This window comes from Bubalus bubalis, chromosome 12 (assembly GCF_019923935.1).
Source record: "Bubalus bubalis isolate 160015118507 breed Murrah chromosome 12, NDDB_SH_1, whole genome shotgun sequence".
Taxonomy (NCBI): domain Eukaryota; kingdom Metazoa; phylum Chordata; class Mammalia; order Artiodactyla; family Bovidae; genus Bubalus; species Bubalus bubalis.
This window is the reverse complement of record NC_059168.1, coordinates 95,516,916-95,532,395: the sequence shown is the minus strand read 5'-3', so window position 1 is coordinate 95,532,395 and position 15,480 is coordinate 95,516,916. Positions and strand designations below refer to the sequence as shown.

The window sequence follows — 15,480 nt, the reverse complement described above, 5'->3', positions numbered from 1 at the left end:
TTATGGATCCTTCCAGAAACAACAGTTTAGGCATGACAAGTAAATATAAGCAAGTGTGTGTATTTATGTGTGTGTATACTATATATATTTTGCTTTAATAAAGGAGGTAGCATATATGTTATTCTGCATTTTTTCAATTAAGGCTGTTTTCTTTTTTTTTTTTTATTTTATTTTATTTTTTAACTTTACAATATTGTATTGGTTTGGCCATATATCGAAATGAATCCACCACAGGTATACATGTGTTCCCCATCCTGAACCTTCCTCCCTCCTCCCTCCCCATACCATCCCTCTGGGTCGTCCCAGTGCACCAGCCCCAAGCATCCAGTATCGTGCATCGAACCTGGACTGGTGACTCGTTTCATATATGATATTATACATATTTCAATGCCATTCTCCCAAATCATCCCACCCTCTCCCTCTCCCACAGAGTCCAAAAGACTGTCCTATACATCAGTGTCTCATTTGCTGTCTCGTATACAGGGTTATTGTTACCATCTTTCTAAATTCCATATATATGTGTTAGTATACTGTATTGGTGTTTTTCTTTCTGGCTTACTTCACTCTGTATAATAGGCTCCAGTTTCATCCACCTCATTAGAACTGATTCAAATGTATTCTTTTTAATGGCTGATTAATACTCCAAGGCTGTTTTCTAGTTTCAAAATAACATTAAGTTTTTTGCAAAAGAAATGTAGTATCCACAGGAAAATATGAAGGATAACCTACAATATACCTGTTTCCTTCCACCAAGGATAAATTTTTTTCACACTTTTTACATTTTTTTATCCTTAAAAAAAAAATATTTATTTGATGTATTTAGCTGTGCCAGGCCTTAGTTGCAGCACACCGGGTCTTCTTCAGTTGCAGCATCAGACTCCTAGTTGCAGCACGTGGGAGCTAGTTCCCTGACCAGGGATCAGACCTGGGCCCACCACTTTCGGGGCATGGAGGCTTAGCCACTGGACCACCAGGGAAGTCCCTTTCAGGCTTTTTAAAAAAGTGAAATAACTAAAGATGAAGGTGGAATTCCTTTTGTTTGACATCTCCAGCAACTGCTATTTCGGGTTTGATATATGTTCTTCTAACTCATACTTTATAATTCAGTGTATGCTTTTATGTAGTAGATTTTGTATATGACTCTGTGTATGTAAAGCTCCATAGCGTTTTTTGCATGCACTGGCTTATTTAATCCTTAGAATATCCCCCGGTTGGTATTTCTGTTTTGTGGACAAGGAAACTGAGGTACAGAGAGATCAAGTAAATTAGCAGGGTTATACAGCTAAGTAACAGACAGTAGGCTAAGTAATAAGTAGTAAAAAGTAGAGGGTGCCCTTGACCTCTGAACTATGCCATGGTATTACTTGTGTATGATATTCTCCAATTGGTACTTGTTGATTTAGGAATAAAGGAGTTTTCCCTCTTGGCCCTACTCTGTTTCTTCAAAATTTGACCTTCCATCAGCACTGAACATAGTTGATCACTCCGCTTTTGAAATGTTTTCCTCACAGGACTTCCATAATACCACACTCACGTGGTTTCCTTTGTACCTCATCAACCAGTCTCTTTTGCTGGTTCCCCCTTCCCCCCGCTAACTTCTGTGGGAGGTATTAGGACTCATGTTTGTTTGAACTTACCCTTTGTCTGTTTATAAGCAGCCACTTTAGTTGTCTCTTCTAGTCTCATGACTTGAACTGTATATTTTCTCACAGTCTCCAGATTGGTCTCTCTAGTTTGGATACTTTTCCTTGAAAACAGGACTCATTTGATCAGCTGTTTAAAGCATGTCTTAGGTACCTTGAGGTCTGATAGGCATCACAGACTTACTGTGTCAAAATCAAGTTCTTATAGCCAAATAGTGGCAACAACCCACATGTCCAGCAACTGATGGATAGATAAGCAAAATGTGATAAACACATACAATGGAATATTATTCAGCTATAAAAAAGAACAAAGAAATAATGCATATTACAATGTGGCTGAACTTTAAAAACATATATTAAGTGAAAGAAGCCAGTTACAAAAGGCCCCGTTTCCAGATGTCCAGAATTCACAGATCCATAGACACAGCAGATGAGGTTATGGGAATTGAGGGATGCATGCTATTGAGTACATTGGTGATCTTTTTGGGGTGATCAAAACATTCTAAAATTGATTATGATGATGGTTGCTTAACAGCGAATATGCTAAAAACCATTGAATTTTACACAGTAAAGGGGCAAATTTTATGATATGTGATTTATATCTCAATGAAATTGTTAAAAAGACCCCTCAAATTCCTAGTTCCTCATCACTGTAACCAAACCCAAACAAATGAAAACAATCTACTTACGAAAACATAATTGAGAAGCACTGGGCTTTCTAAAATCAAAACTTTGGTTTGCAAAAGACACTGTCAAGAGAATGAGAACGTGAGCCACGAACTGGGAGAATATATTTGTGAAAGACGTATCCGATAAATTCAACAGAACGAAAACAAAAACCCTATTAAACCTTATTAAAAATGGGCCAAAGACCTGAACAGGTACCTCACCAAAGAAAATATATAGAATACAGATAAGCATATGAAAGGTGCTCAATATCTCAATATCACATGTCATTAGGGAAATGCAAGTTAAAATAGCAGGGTCATGCTGCAGCACACCTGTGACACTGCCACACTGGCGGAAGCAGGGGCGGTCACTGGTTGTTGATGGCGATGTAGGCTCGAGGAGCCGCTCTGGAAGACCTTTTGTCACTTGGGCTTCACTGATAGCTGCTAGCTCAGCTGGTAAAGAATCTGCCTGCAATGCAGGAGACCCCTGTTCAATTCCTGGGTTGGGAAGATCTGCTGGAGAGGGGATAGGCTACCCACTCCTGTATTCTTGGGCTTCCCTTGTGGCTTAGCTGGGAAAGAATCTGCCTGCAATGTGGGAGACCTGGGTTTGATTCTTGGGTTGGGAAGATCCCCTGGAGAAGGGAAAGGCTACCCACTCTAGTATTCTGGCCTGGAGAATTCCATGGAAAAGTCCATGGGGTCACAAAGAGTCAGACACAACTGAGCGACTTTTACTTTCACTTTACCAGGCTAAACACCCTTACATATGTTGTATCAGTCATGCTTCTTGGTGTTTATCCAAATGGACTGAAAACATGTCCACTACAAAACCTATACACAGATGTTTATGGCAGCATTATTCATAATTGCCCAAATTTGATAGCAACCAAGGTATCATTCAGTAGATGAATGGATACACTGGTACATTGAGACAATGGAATGTTATTCAGCACTAAGAAGAAATGATCAAGCCATGAAAAGACAGGAAGGAAGCTTAATTGCATATTACTTTGTGCAAGATGCCAACCTGAAAAGGCAACATAGGTATGATTCCAACGACATGACATTCTAGTAAAGGCAGAGCTGTGGTGACAGTGAAGGATCGATTGTCTCCATCTTCTCCCTATACCTTGCCCTGCACATTCTTCCATCTAGATGTTCATTTGTATCCTTTTATCACATCCTTTAATAAGCTGATAAACTTCCCTGAGTTCTGTGAGCTGCCCTAGCAAATATTCAAACTCACGGAGGAGGTCTTTGGAACCTCTGATATATAGCTGGTTGGTTAAAAGTGCAGGTGATATAACCTGGGCTTACAACTGGTGTCTGAAGTGTGTGTGTATGTTTGTTGGGGAGTTGAGAAGGGCAGTCTTGTGGAACTGAACTCTTAACCTGTGAGATCTGACACTATCTCTAATAAATAGTGTCAGAGTTGAGTTAAATTGTAGGATACCCAGCTGATGTTACAGAGAATTGCATATTGTAGGGAGGAAAAAACCTGCATACATTTGGTGACCAGAAGTGTCAGAAATATGAGTGTTCCGTGTAACTAGGAAAGGAGACTTAGACAGATTCACACAGTAGGGAAGAACTGAAATTCTCCCTACATGGGGAGGAAAAAGCTGAGTTTTGTTTTTTTTTTTTAAACAAATGCAAAATAGAACTGAAGGACTTTTCATCCGTATCTTTTCCTGTTATGAATAATGAATAGATTATATGTCAAGACTAAGGACTGTTTATTGAAGCCTTGAGGTTTGTAGGAAATTCAGCACAAGAAAGAGCTCGCTACTCCAGGGCCAGGACTCCAGGCCAAAAGGAAGATCTTTCCTTTGAGGTGCTATTTGAAGGTCAGAACTTATCCTAGGAATAAGAATGACTCTTTTTATTTTGAACAATGTAAAGTATTGTGGCTATAACTGTTAAAGTGTGCCTCTGCTATATTTAAGTAAGTCATAGCATTTAGATTCCATAATTAATGTTTAAAATCATTTCATTATGTTTGTGTAGTTTAATTTGTTCTTTCTTGGCTTACCTTCTTAAAATCTAATTTTGTGAGATTTTAATTTTAATACAGCGTCTGACTAGTATTAACTGGTCTCAGATGGAAGGAGGTTCCCCCTCCAGTTCTCTTCACACAGCAGACTGTACCCTTCCTTCTCTAGAGAACTATTGTTAGAATTGTTTTCCTTCTGTGAAATCTTTTGGTTTGAGTGCTTTCAGAGGACAAATATTTTTAAAATGCAGACATTTAGAGCTCTTTTTGAAAGGTAGAGTGACTCTTCAATTTTAGATTTATATTTTATAATTAATTTTAGTTAACCTTTTTATTTTGAAATAATTGTAGATTTATATGCATTTGTAAGAAATAATACCAAAAGATCCCATGTACCCTTTTTCCAGTTATTTTTTAAGATGATTTATATATTTGGCTGTGTGGTTTTCAGTTGTGGCATGTGAACTCTTAGTTGCAGCATGTGGGATCCAGTCCCCCGCCAGGGATCGAACCCAGGCACCTACACCGTGCGTTTGGGAGTGCGGAGTCCCAGCCCTTGGACCACCAGGAAGTCTCCCTTTATCCAGTTGTCCCTGGTAGTAACATCTTGTAGAACAGATATCATAACCAAGATATTGACATTGATACACCCCACGATCTTGTTCATCATTCTCCAGTTTTACTTGTACTTAATTGTGTTTTTTGCAGTCTTACTATATCTATAGTCTCATATCCAATACTGCCTTTAAGACAGTTCCGTCACCCCAAGGAGTCCATGTGTTGTCCTTTTTATAACTGTACCCACTTCCCTCCTGTTGCTCCTAACTCCTAGACCCTTGGCAGTCAATCAATTTGGTCTCCATTTCTGTAAATTTTTTAATTTCAAGAATGTTACATAAATGGAGTCATACAGTATGTAACATTGTGGGGTAGGGTCCCCCCCCCCCCCCGCCCCCGCCCCACTGAGCATAATTCCCTTGAAATTTATCCAGATTGTCATGTGTCAATAGTTTGTTTCCTTCTATTTCTGAATAGTATTCCATTGTGTGAATGTACTATAACTTAACTAGTCATTGTGGAAGGACATCTGATTTATTTCCGGTTTTTGGCTGTCATGAATTAAGCTTCTGTGGACTTCTGTGTACAGGTTTTTATGTGATCATAAATTTTCATTGCCAAGAGTGCAATTGCTGGATCATATTTGCTACATGCATGGTTTGTAATTTACTTAAGAAATGAGCAGATAAAGACCTTTTCCTTTTAAAATGATTGACTTTTACTTGTGTGTGTGTGTGTGTGTGTGTGTGTGTGTGTGTGTGTGTGAAAAACATCAGCCGACAGTTCCTTGCAAAGCTGTCTGTCTTCTAGCTACCTGTGTAGCTGAGCAATTGAACTGAACTGAACTGAACCTGTGTATCCAGGGAGTTTGCATTTTGGAATAGGCATTGTGAGAGGAAGGTGAAAGCTGACAGATCAAATCCCAGTCATCGTAGAGTGGTTTCCTTTTCTGTGAAACAATACATGTATTTTGTTCAGTTGCTCAGTCGTGTCTGATTCTTTGCGATCCCATAGACTACAGTACACCAGGCTTCCCTGTCCTTCACTATCTCTTGGAACTTGCTCAAACTCATATCCATTGAGTCGGTGATGCCATCCAACCATCTCGTCCTCTGTCGTCCCCTTCTCCTGCCTTCAATCTTTCTCAGCATCAAGGACTTTTCTAAGAAGTCGGCCCTTTATTTCAGGTAGCCAAAGTGCTGGAGCTTCAGCTTCAACGTCAGTCTCTCCAATGAATATTCAGGATTGATTTCCTTTAGGATTGACTGGTTTGATCTCCTTGCAGTCCAAGGGACTCCCAAGAGTCTTGTTCAGCACAACAGTTCAAAAGCATCAGTTCTTTGCTGCTCACCTTTCTTTATGATCCAATTCTCACATCCATATATGACTACTGGAAAAACCATAGCTTTGACTATACAGACCTTTGTCAGCAGAGTAATGTCTCTGCTTTTTAATACACTGTCAGGGTTGTCATAGCTTTTCTCCCAAAGTGCGAGCATCTTTTAATTTCATGGCCGCAGTCACCATCTGCAGTGATTTTGGAGCCCAAGAAAATAAAGTCTCTCACTGTCTCCATTGTTTCCCCATCTATTTGCCATGAAGTGATGGACCAGATGCCATGATCTTAGTTTTTTGAATGTTGAGTTATTACACGTGTTAGTTCTTGTCTTTTTTGCACTTGGTCTTCAGCTTTAATGTTGTAGTAAGAGGTTGCATTTTATTTTCTCTTCTTACAGCGGCTATGTGACTACGTTTGTGACCTCCTGTTGGAAGAGTCAAATGTCCAGCCAGTATCAACACCAGTAACAGTGTGTGGAGACATACATGGACAGGTAAAATTTCATGAGCAGAGTTTTAGCTTTTGTACCGTCTGTCCGTAGTGCATGTGTGTTTCCACTTGTGCTGTAAAATATTGAAAAAAAAAAAAAGGAGCAGCTAGTGGTTGGCTAGGATGCCTCAGTCTGTGTGACACTGATGATTCTGGTTACTGTTAAACTGAATAAAAGCAGTAGTCAAATTATTCATGGACTTTGTTGAAATCACACTTAGGAAGTGAACTGAGTGAAGCATTATTGTTCTGTGGACAAGAGGAGATAGAAAATAACTACAGACTGACTGCTCATAGTTATGGTTGATAGGAGATGCTTTGGTTTGGGGCACTAATTTTCTATTCATTCTACGCATTGCTGTTGTATTCATTCTGTTCACTTAATGTCATATTTTATTGAAAATTCATCATTTCCTTAGTGGGAATGAGAATTAACAACTGTTCAGAAAAACTATTGGTGCATGATTTCACAGCAGTTCTCTGCTAGAATGGAATGAGAAAGACAGCTCACCTTTTCATCTGCTTGGATTTTGTTTTTAAGCGTTTCAGAGCATTGAAAAGAGGGGTACACCTCATTTTTAGACTCTTACTGTCAGTGTTTAGCCTGATTAGGAAACTGTGTATTTGTGGAGTTTTTTTTTCTTTTTTCCTGGGTAATGAAAGCTGAACAAAACACTCATAGCCTGCTTTATGCATGCAGTGGAGTTGGGGCTAATATATTGTGACATAATATAATAATAATTATAATAATAATATATTGTGAACAACGTTGGATTTATGAATGCCAACATGACCTTAACTATGACTGCCTAAAGGAGCAGAAAGGTGTATAGATTATTTGTGATTGAGTTGGGTTTTTCAATCTATTCTCTGGATGTTTGAGGTTATAGTAACTGACATCTGCATGTTACCAGCTTCTAAATAGAAACCCCATTATGCCATATTTGATTTGTTAAAATTCTTGTTCTCTAAAGTAAACCATTAGGAGCATATTTCTTGATTTCTGTGTTACTTCTCTGCTAAAGTATAATAAACATTTCTATTTTGCTAACATAAAGGTATTAATATAGGCAGTGCCTTTAACATATTTGTAAAAGTTGGAATAAACCAAGCAGTGTTTTCCTTTGATTATAATATTAAAATTGAGGGGTTACCTGTGTTTGGCTGCACTGCATAGGTCGTGGGATCTTAGTTCCAGACCAGAGATTAAATCTGCCCTCAGATTCAATCAGCGGTGAAAGTGCAGAGTCCTGACCACTGGACCACCAGGAAATTCCCCAAGGACTTTTCAGCATATGAATTACAGTCATCCGGATCAAAGGTCCGGAAGGTAGAGACAACTGCATACTACTAAAATTAATTAATAAATTTATACTTCTGTAATATATATCAGATCAGATCAGTCGCTCAGTCGTGTCCGACTCTTTGCGACCCCATGAATCGCAGCACGCCAGGCCTCCCTGTCCATCACCAACTCCCGGAGTTCACTCAGACTCACGTCCATCGAGTCAGTGATGCCATCCAGCCATCTCATCCTCTGTCGTCCCCTTCTCCTCCTGCCCCCAATCCCTCCCAGCATCAGAGTCTTTTCCAATGAGTCAACTCTTCGCATGAGGTGGCCGAAGTACTGCAGTTTCAGCTTCAGCATCATTCCCTCCAAAGAGATCCCAGGGCTGATCTCCTTCAGAATGGACTGGCTGGATCTCCTTGCAGTCCAAGGGACTCTCAAGAGTCTTCTCCAACACCACAGTTCAAAAGCATCAATTCTTCGGTGCTCAGCCTTCTTCACAGTCCAACTCTCACATCCATACATGACCACTGGAAAAACCATAGCCTTGACTAGATGAACCTTTGTTGGCAAAGTAATGTCTCTGCTTTTGAATATGCTATCTAGGTTGGTCATACCTTTCCTTCCAAGGAGTAAGCGTCTTTTAATTTCATGGCTGCAGTCACCATCTGCAGTGATTTTGGAGCCCAGAAAAATAAAGTCTGACACTGTTTCCACTGTTTCCCCATCTATTTCCCATGAAATGATGGGACCGGATGCCATGATCTTCGTTTTCTGAATGTTGAGCTTTAAGCCCACTTTTTCACTCTCCACTTTCACTTTCATCAAGAGGCTTTTGAGTTCCTCTTCACTTTCTGCAGGGTGGTGTCATCTGCATATCTGAGGTTATTGATATTTCTCCCGGCAATCTTGATTCCAGCTTGTGCTTCTTCCAGTCCAGCGTTTCTCATGATGTACTCTACATAGAAGTTAAATAAACAGGGTGACAACATACAGCCTTGACGAACTCCTTTTCCTATTTGGAACCAGTCTGTTGTTCCATGTCCAGTTCTAACTGTTGCTTCCTGACCTGCATACATATTTCTCAAGAGGCAGGTCAGGTGGTCTGGTATTCCCATCTCTTGAAGAATTTTCCACAGTTTCTTGTGATCCACACAGTCAAAGGCTTTGGCATAGTCAATAAAGCAGAAATAGATGTTTTTCTGGAACTCTCTTGCTTTTTCTATGATCCAGCAGATGTTGTCAACTTGATCTCCGGTTCCTCTGCCTTTTCTAAAACCTGCTTGAACATCAGGAAGTTCATGGTTCACATATTGCTGAAGCCTGGCTTGGAGAATTTTGAGCATTACTTTATTAGCGTGTGAGATGAGTGCAATTGTGCGGTATTTTGAGCATTCTTTGGCATTGCCTTTCTTTGGGATTGGAATGAAAACTGACCTTTTCCAGTCCTGTGGCCACTGCTGAGTTTTCCACATGTGCTGGCATATTGAGTGTAGCACTTTTCACAGCATCATCCTTCAGGATTTGGAATAGCTCAACTGGAATTCCATCACCTCCACTAGCTTTGTTCGTAGTGATGCTTTCTAAGGCCCACTTGACTTCACATTCCAGGATGTCTGGCTCTAGGTGAGTTATCACACGATCGTGATTATCTGGGTCGTGAAGATCTTTTTTGTACAGTTCTTCTGTGTATTCTTGCCATCTCTTCTTAATATCTTCTGCTTCTGTTAGGTCCATACTATTTCTGTCCTTTATCGAGCCCATCTTTGCATGAAATGTTCCTTTGGTATCTCTGATGTCCTTGAAGAGATCTCTAGTCTCTCCCATTCTGTTGTTTTCCTCTATTTCTTTGCATTGATCGCTGAAGTAGGCTTTCTTATCCTTCAGTCAAATGTACAACTCTTGCTTTCATTTATCTTGTGTTTTGAGATTAATAAATTTTGAGATAAATAAATTATGCTTTCTCATAAATTCCATGTCAGTTTTTTTTTTTTAAGGGTTCCATGAGATTGGATCATTTTGTGGAGAAGGACTGAGACTGAAGAATTGAGGAATTAGCCTAAATTCACATAGCTACTAAGGGACAGAGCTGAGATTTGAAACTCATATAGGTGCCCAATAGGCCATGTTACTATTATTATTATTTTTGCCTGCACAGTTTGCTCACCCATCTGCTGTCACTTCCCAGACCGGTATTTGAACCTGGGCCACATCAGTGAAGGCTCAGAATCCTAACCACTAGGCAACCAGGGAACTCCCAGTCCATGTTAAGACTGCCACCAAACTGAATAGTGTTTCTCTTGTACTTGACCCTTTAAAACAATTGCTCATCGAAAGCATAGGTCTTGAGAAGCTTCTAAATGTCTGTAGAATAAAGTCAAATGTAAGATGTGTCTTTTGGGACTTGTACAGTTGTCTTCCCCTTAGGCCAGTTCTGGAATTGCAAGATTGGATTATGACTATAAATAAACTCATGAAAAGTGTTGGCATTCCTACACTGCCAGGAAGCATTGAAACAGTATAATCTAGTGAGGAGGTTGTAGACTTCAGTGACAGACAGCTTGGTTTAAGTCCTGCCTGGGTACATAACAGCTGTTTAAGAATCCACTTCAGCTAGCTCTTCAGTTCTTTAGCTATGTCGACCTTTGAGGGTCTGTAAGATGGCACAAAATCAACTGAGGGTAAAACTGCTGGTGCCTCCCTGATCCAGGGAGTGCCACCAAGCCTATGCTGGTTGTCCTTGCATTCTTCACCGGCATGCATGTATTTACAGTAAAATAAAGTGCCAGTATCATTTAAGAATGTCCTTGATGAACTAGTAATATTAATTAACAGTAACTCTTAACCATTGAGTAGATACATCTTTTGAACAGCCCCTGTGATGAAGTACGAAGCACATAAAGCACATCTGCTGCATGTCAAAGAAAAATGGTTTTCTCAAAAGAAGATTACTTTTGCAGTTTTGTATCTCCATCTGAAATAGCCTCTTTTTTTTTCTTTTTAATGGAATGCTATTTTTACTTGAGAGAATGAATAACAAACTATGAGTATTTGGCAACTATTTTGCAAAAGTGAATGAAGTGAGCCAGTCACTTTAAGAGGAACAATTGATAGTATTTGTTGCTGATGCCAGAATTTGAGTTTTCTAGAAAATAATTGGAATTTTAGAAAATTTGAATTCACCACCATGAAGCTCCTAGCTTCTGATACCTAAAAGACTTTTCTGATGAGATGAGTGATAATATTAACAAATATTTTTTTAATGATTATAAAGAAATACTATTTTTCATTTTCCAAATAACCAGAGTGTATTACTCACTCAAAATGTTAGACCAGCCTATCTGACACAGTTTGAGAAGAGACCAGTTGTTCAGTTTTGATTTATTAGAAGAAAAATATGCACCATTATCTCTAAAGGTTATTAAAATTCTTCTCCCTTTTGTAACACATACCTGTATGAAGCTGGATTTTCTTTGTATACTTTAAACAGCATATCCCAACAGATTGGCTGTTCATTTCAGTTCAGTCACTCAGTCGTGTCTGACTCTTTTCAACCCCATGAACTGCAGCACACCAGGCCTCCTTGTCCATCACCAACTCCTGGAATTTACTCAAACTCATGTCCATTGAGTTGGTGATGCCATCCAACCATCTCATCCTCTGTCGTCCCCTTCTCCTCCCACCTTCAGTTTTTCCCAGCATCAGGGTCTTTTCAAATGAGTCAGTTCTTCACATCAGGTAGCCAAAGTATTGGAGTTTCAGCTTCACCATCAGTCCTTCCAGTGAATATTCAGAACTGAATATTCAGATTGGCTGTAGAGGCAGGCTGTGAGAACCCAAGCTGTGGTCTTTTTTTGCCAGGCGTTAAAGAGATTTGCAAAAATGTAAAACAGTGCCAGTCTTTTCATAAATTTGTTATGTTTTGCTTTGGGAGACAGTTTATTTTTCATTAAAAATATATGTATGTTGCTACTTGGTGAGTTATTGATTTTTTTTTAATTTAATTTTTTATTTTGGGGTATTGTTGATTTACAGTGTTATGTTAGTTTCAGATGTACAGCAAATTGATTCAGTTATACATACATGCATTCTTTTTCCATATAGGTTATTACAGAATATTGAGTAGAGTTCTCTGTGCTATACAGTAGGTCCTCACTGTTTATTTTATTTAAAGTAGTATGTATATGTTAATCCAAAACTCCTAATTCATCCCTCCCCGATTTTTAAAATGAATTTCAGTTCAGTTCAGTTCAGTCTCTCAGTCATGTCTGACTCTTTGTGACCCCATGAACCACAGCACGCCAGGCCTCCCTGTCCATCACCAACTCCCGGAGTTCACTCAGACCCATGTCCATTGAGTCAGTGATGCCATCCAACAATCTCATCCTCTGTCGTCCCCTTCTCCTCCCGCCTTCAATCTTTCCCAGCATCAGGGTCTTTTCAAATGAGTCAGCTCTTTGCATCAGATGGCCAAAGTATTGGAGTTTCAGCTTCAGCATCTGTCCTTCCAATGAACACTCAGGACTGATCTCTTTTAGGATGGACTGCTTGGCTCTCCTTGCAGTCCAAAGGACTCTCAGAAGTCTTCTCCAACACCACAGTTCAAACACATCAATTCTTCGGTGCTCAGCTTTCTTTATAGTCCAACTCTCACATCCGTACATGACTACTGGAAAAACCATAGCTTTGACTAGATGGACCTTTGTTGGCAATGTAATGTCTCTGCTTTTCAATATGCTGTCTAGGTTGGTTGTAACTTTCCTTCCAAGGAGTAAGCGTCTTTTAATTTCATGGCTGCAGTCACCATCTGCAGTGATTTTGGAGCCCCAAACAAATAAAGTCTGCCATTGTTTCCACTGTTTCCCCATCTATTTCCCATGAAGTGATGGGACCAGATGCTATGATTTTAGTTTTCTGAATATTGATTTTTAAGCCAACTTTTTCACTCTCTTTCACTTTCATCAAAAGGCTCTTTAGTTCTTCTTCGCTTTCTGCCATAAGGGTGGTGTCATCTGCATATTTGAGGTTTAAACATTAGCAAATGATCACTTTAAAATTCTAATATGGTTAATACTGATTCATATAGTGTAAAAACAAAAGCCTTTGAGGACCTGTAATTTTTAAGACTATGCTTGGGTCCTGAAACCAAAAAAATTAAAAACTACTGAGTTGGCCAACTATTTCCTTGCCTCTAATAATGGGGTAAAATCCACATCTCAGGATTCGTTTTGTTTTAAAATAAGAACACTAATAGAGTGTGTGTGATATGAAAAGCATACACTAGATGGTAGAAATTATTTGTGAAATAATGAGATGTGCTCCCAGTAATGTATGACAGTTATTTGTCTCCATATGTTTTTAGTAACTCTTTATTATATATATATTTTTAATTTTTTTAATTGAAGGATAATTGGTTTACAGAATTTTGTTGTTTTCTGTCAAACCTCAACCTGTCGGCCATAGGTATACATATATCCTCTCCCTTTTGAACTCCCCCCCTCATCTCCCTCCCCATCCCACTGCTCTAGGTTGATACAGAGCTCCTGTTTGAGTTTCTTAGCCATACAGCAAATTCCCATGGGTATCTTATTTTACATAGGGTACTGTAAGTTTCCATGTTACTCTCTCCATCCATCTCCCCCTTGCCTCCCTCCCCTCGCCCCCCCCCTCACCCCCTCTCCTTCCCTCGCCCCCCCTTCCCCTCGCCTGCCTCCCCTTGCTGCCTCCCCTTGCCCCCCTCTCCTCCCCTCGCCCTCCCTTCCTCCCCTTGCCCCCGTCTCCTCCCCTCGCCCCTCCCCCGTCCCCCACTTACTCCCCCTCTCACCGCCCTCACCTCCCTCCCCTTGCTCCCCCTCGCCTCCCCTCACCCCACCTCCTCCCCTCGCCCCCCCTCGCCTCCCCCCTGCCCCCCCTTCTCCCCTCGCCCCCCCTCACCCCTTCTCCTCCCCTCGCCCTCCCTCACCCCTCCTCGCCCCCACCGCCTCCCTCCCCTTGCCCCCCTTGCCTCCCCTCACCCCCCCTCCCCAAGTCCACAGGTCTGTTCTCTAGGTCTGTTTCTCCACTGCTGCCCTGTTTAAGTAAATTCTTCAGTACCAGTTTTCTAGAGTCCATATATATGCATTAGAATACAATATTTATATTTCTCTTTCTGACTCACTGTAGTAACTCTTTATTATATTAAAGAATTTTGGAAAACACTTTAAGTGTGGAGTAGGAACTATGGGTCCCTGAAGCAGAATTTTTGGTCATCCATTAAATATATATAAATTAAATGGAAACTTACAAAGCTTTTGTTCAAGAACATGTTGCTGCAGACATCCAGAGTAACGTCTAAGGACACTCACTCTTCTACAATACTTTTAAAGAAGCAGCTATTGGTGTGGAGAAAAGGGAACCCTCTTACACTGTTGGTGGGAATGCAAACTAGTACAGCCACTATGGAGAACAGTGTGGAGATTCCTTAAAAAACTGGAAATAGAACTGCCATATGACCCAGCAATCCCACTGCTGGGCATACACACCGAGGAAACCAGAATTGAAAGAGACACGTGTACCCCAGTGTTCATCGCAACACTGTTTATAATAGCCAGGACATGGAAGCAACCTAGATGTCCATCAGCAGATGAATGGATAAGAAAGCTATGGTACATATACACAATGGAGTATTACTCAGCCATTAAAAAGAATATATTTGAATCAGTTCTAATGAGGTGGATGAAACTGGAGTCTATTATACAGAGTGAAGTAAGCCAGAAAGAAAAACACCAATACAGTATACTAACACATATATATGGAATTTAGAAAGATGGTAATGATAACCCTGTATGTGAGAGAGCAAAAGAGACACAGATGTATAAAACAGTCTTATGGACTCTGTGGGAGAGGGAGAAGGTGGGATGATTTGGGAGAATGGCATTGAAACATGTATAATACCATATGTAAAACAAATCACCAGTCCAGGTTTGATGCAGGATACAGGATGCTCCTCGGGGCTGGTGCACTGGGATGACCCAGAGGGATGGTATGGGGAGGGAGGTAGGAGGGGGGTTTAGGATGGGGAACACGTGTACACCCGTGGCGGATTCATGTTGATGTATGGCAAAACCAATACAATATGGTAAAGTAATTAGCCTCCAATTAAAATAAATAAATTTATATTGAATAAAAAAAAGCAGCTATTTTATAAAACTTTTAAATGTTTCCTTTCAGACTTGTGTGTACATACTCAATACTTTACAGAGTAAAATTGTATAGTTATAGGTGTAATTTTGTATTCTGTCGCACTTTGCTACATAATTTCCATTATAATCATTATTTATGACTATGTGAGGTCTGGGTCTTACTAATATTCCTCTATGTTGGTCATGAAGCTTGTTTCTTCTCTTATTAGAAATGGTGCTATGATGCATTTTGTTTATGTTACACACCTTTTTTTTTTTCCCTTTGAGGATATAGTCACAAAAGTGGAATTACTAGGCCAAAGTAAGATACACACA

The 15,480-nt window shown here is 40.0% G+C and overlaps 1 protein-coding gene across 1 annotated transcript in view; it reads left to right on the top strand.

Annotated features, from left to right (window-relative positions):
* Positions 1-15,480, top strand: part of PPP6C (protein phosphatase 6 catalytic subunit) — a 41,655-nt gene that overhangs the window by 18,752 nt on the left and 7,423 nt on the right. The window contains exon 2 of the mRNA XM_045162318.1: positions 6,605-6,700. Coding sequence (XP_045018253.1) covers positions 6,605-6,700 — 96 coding nt within the window. The remainder of the gene's footprint in view (positions 1-6,604; positions 6,701-15,480) is intronic.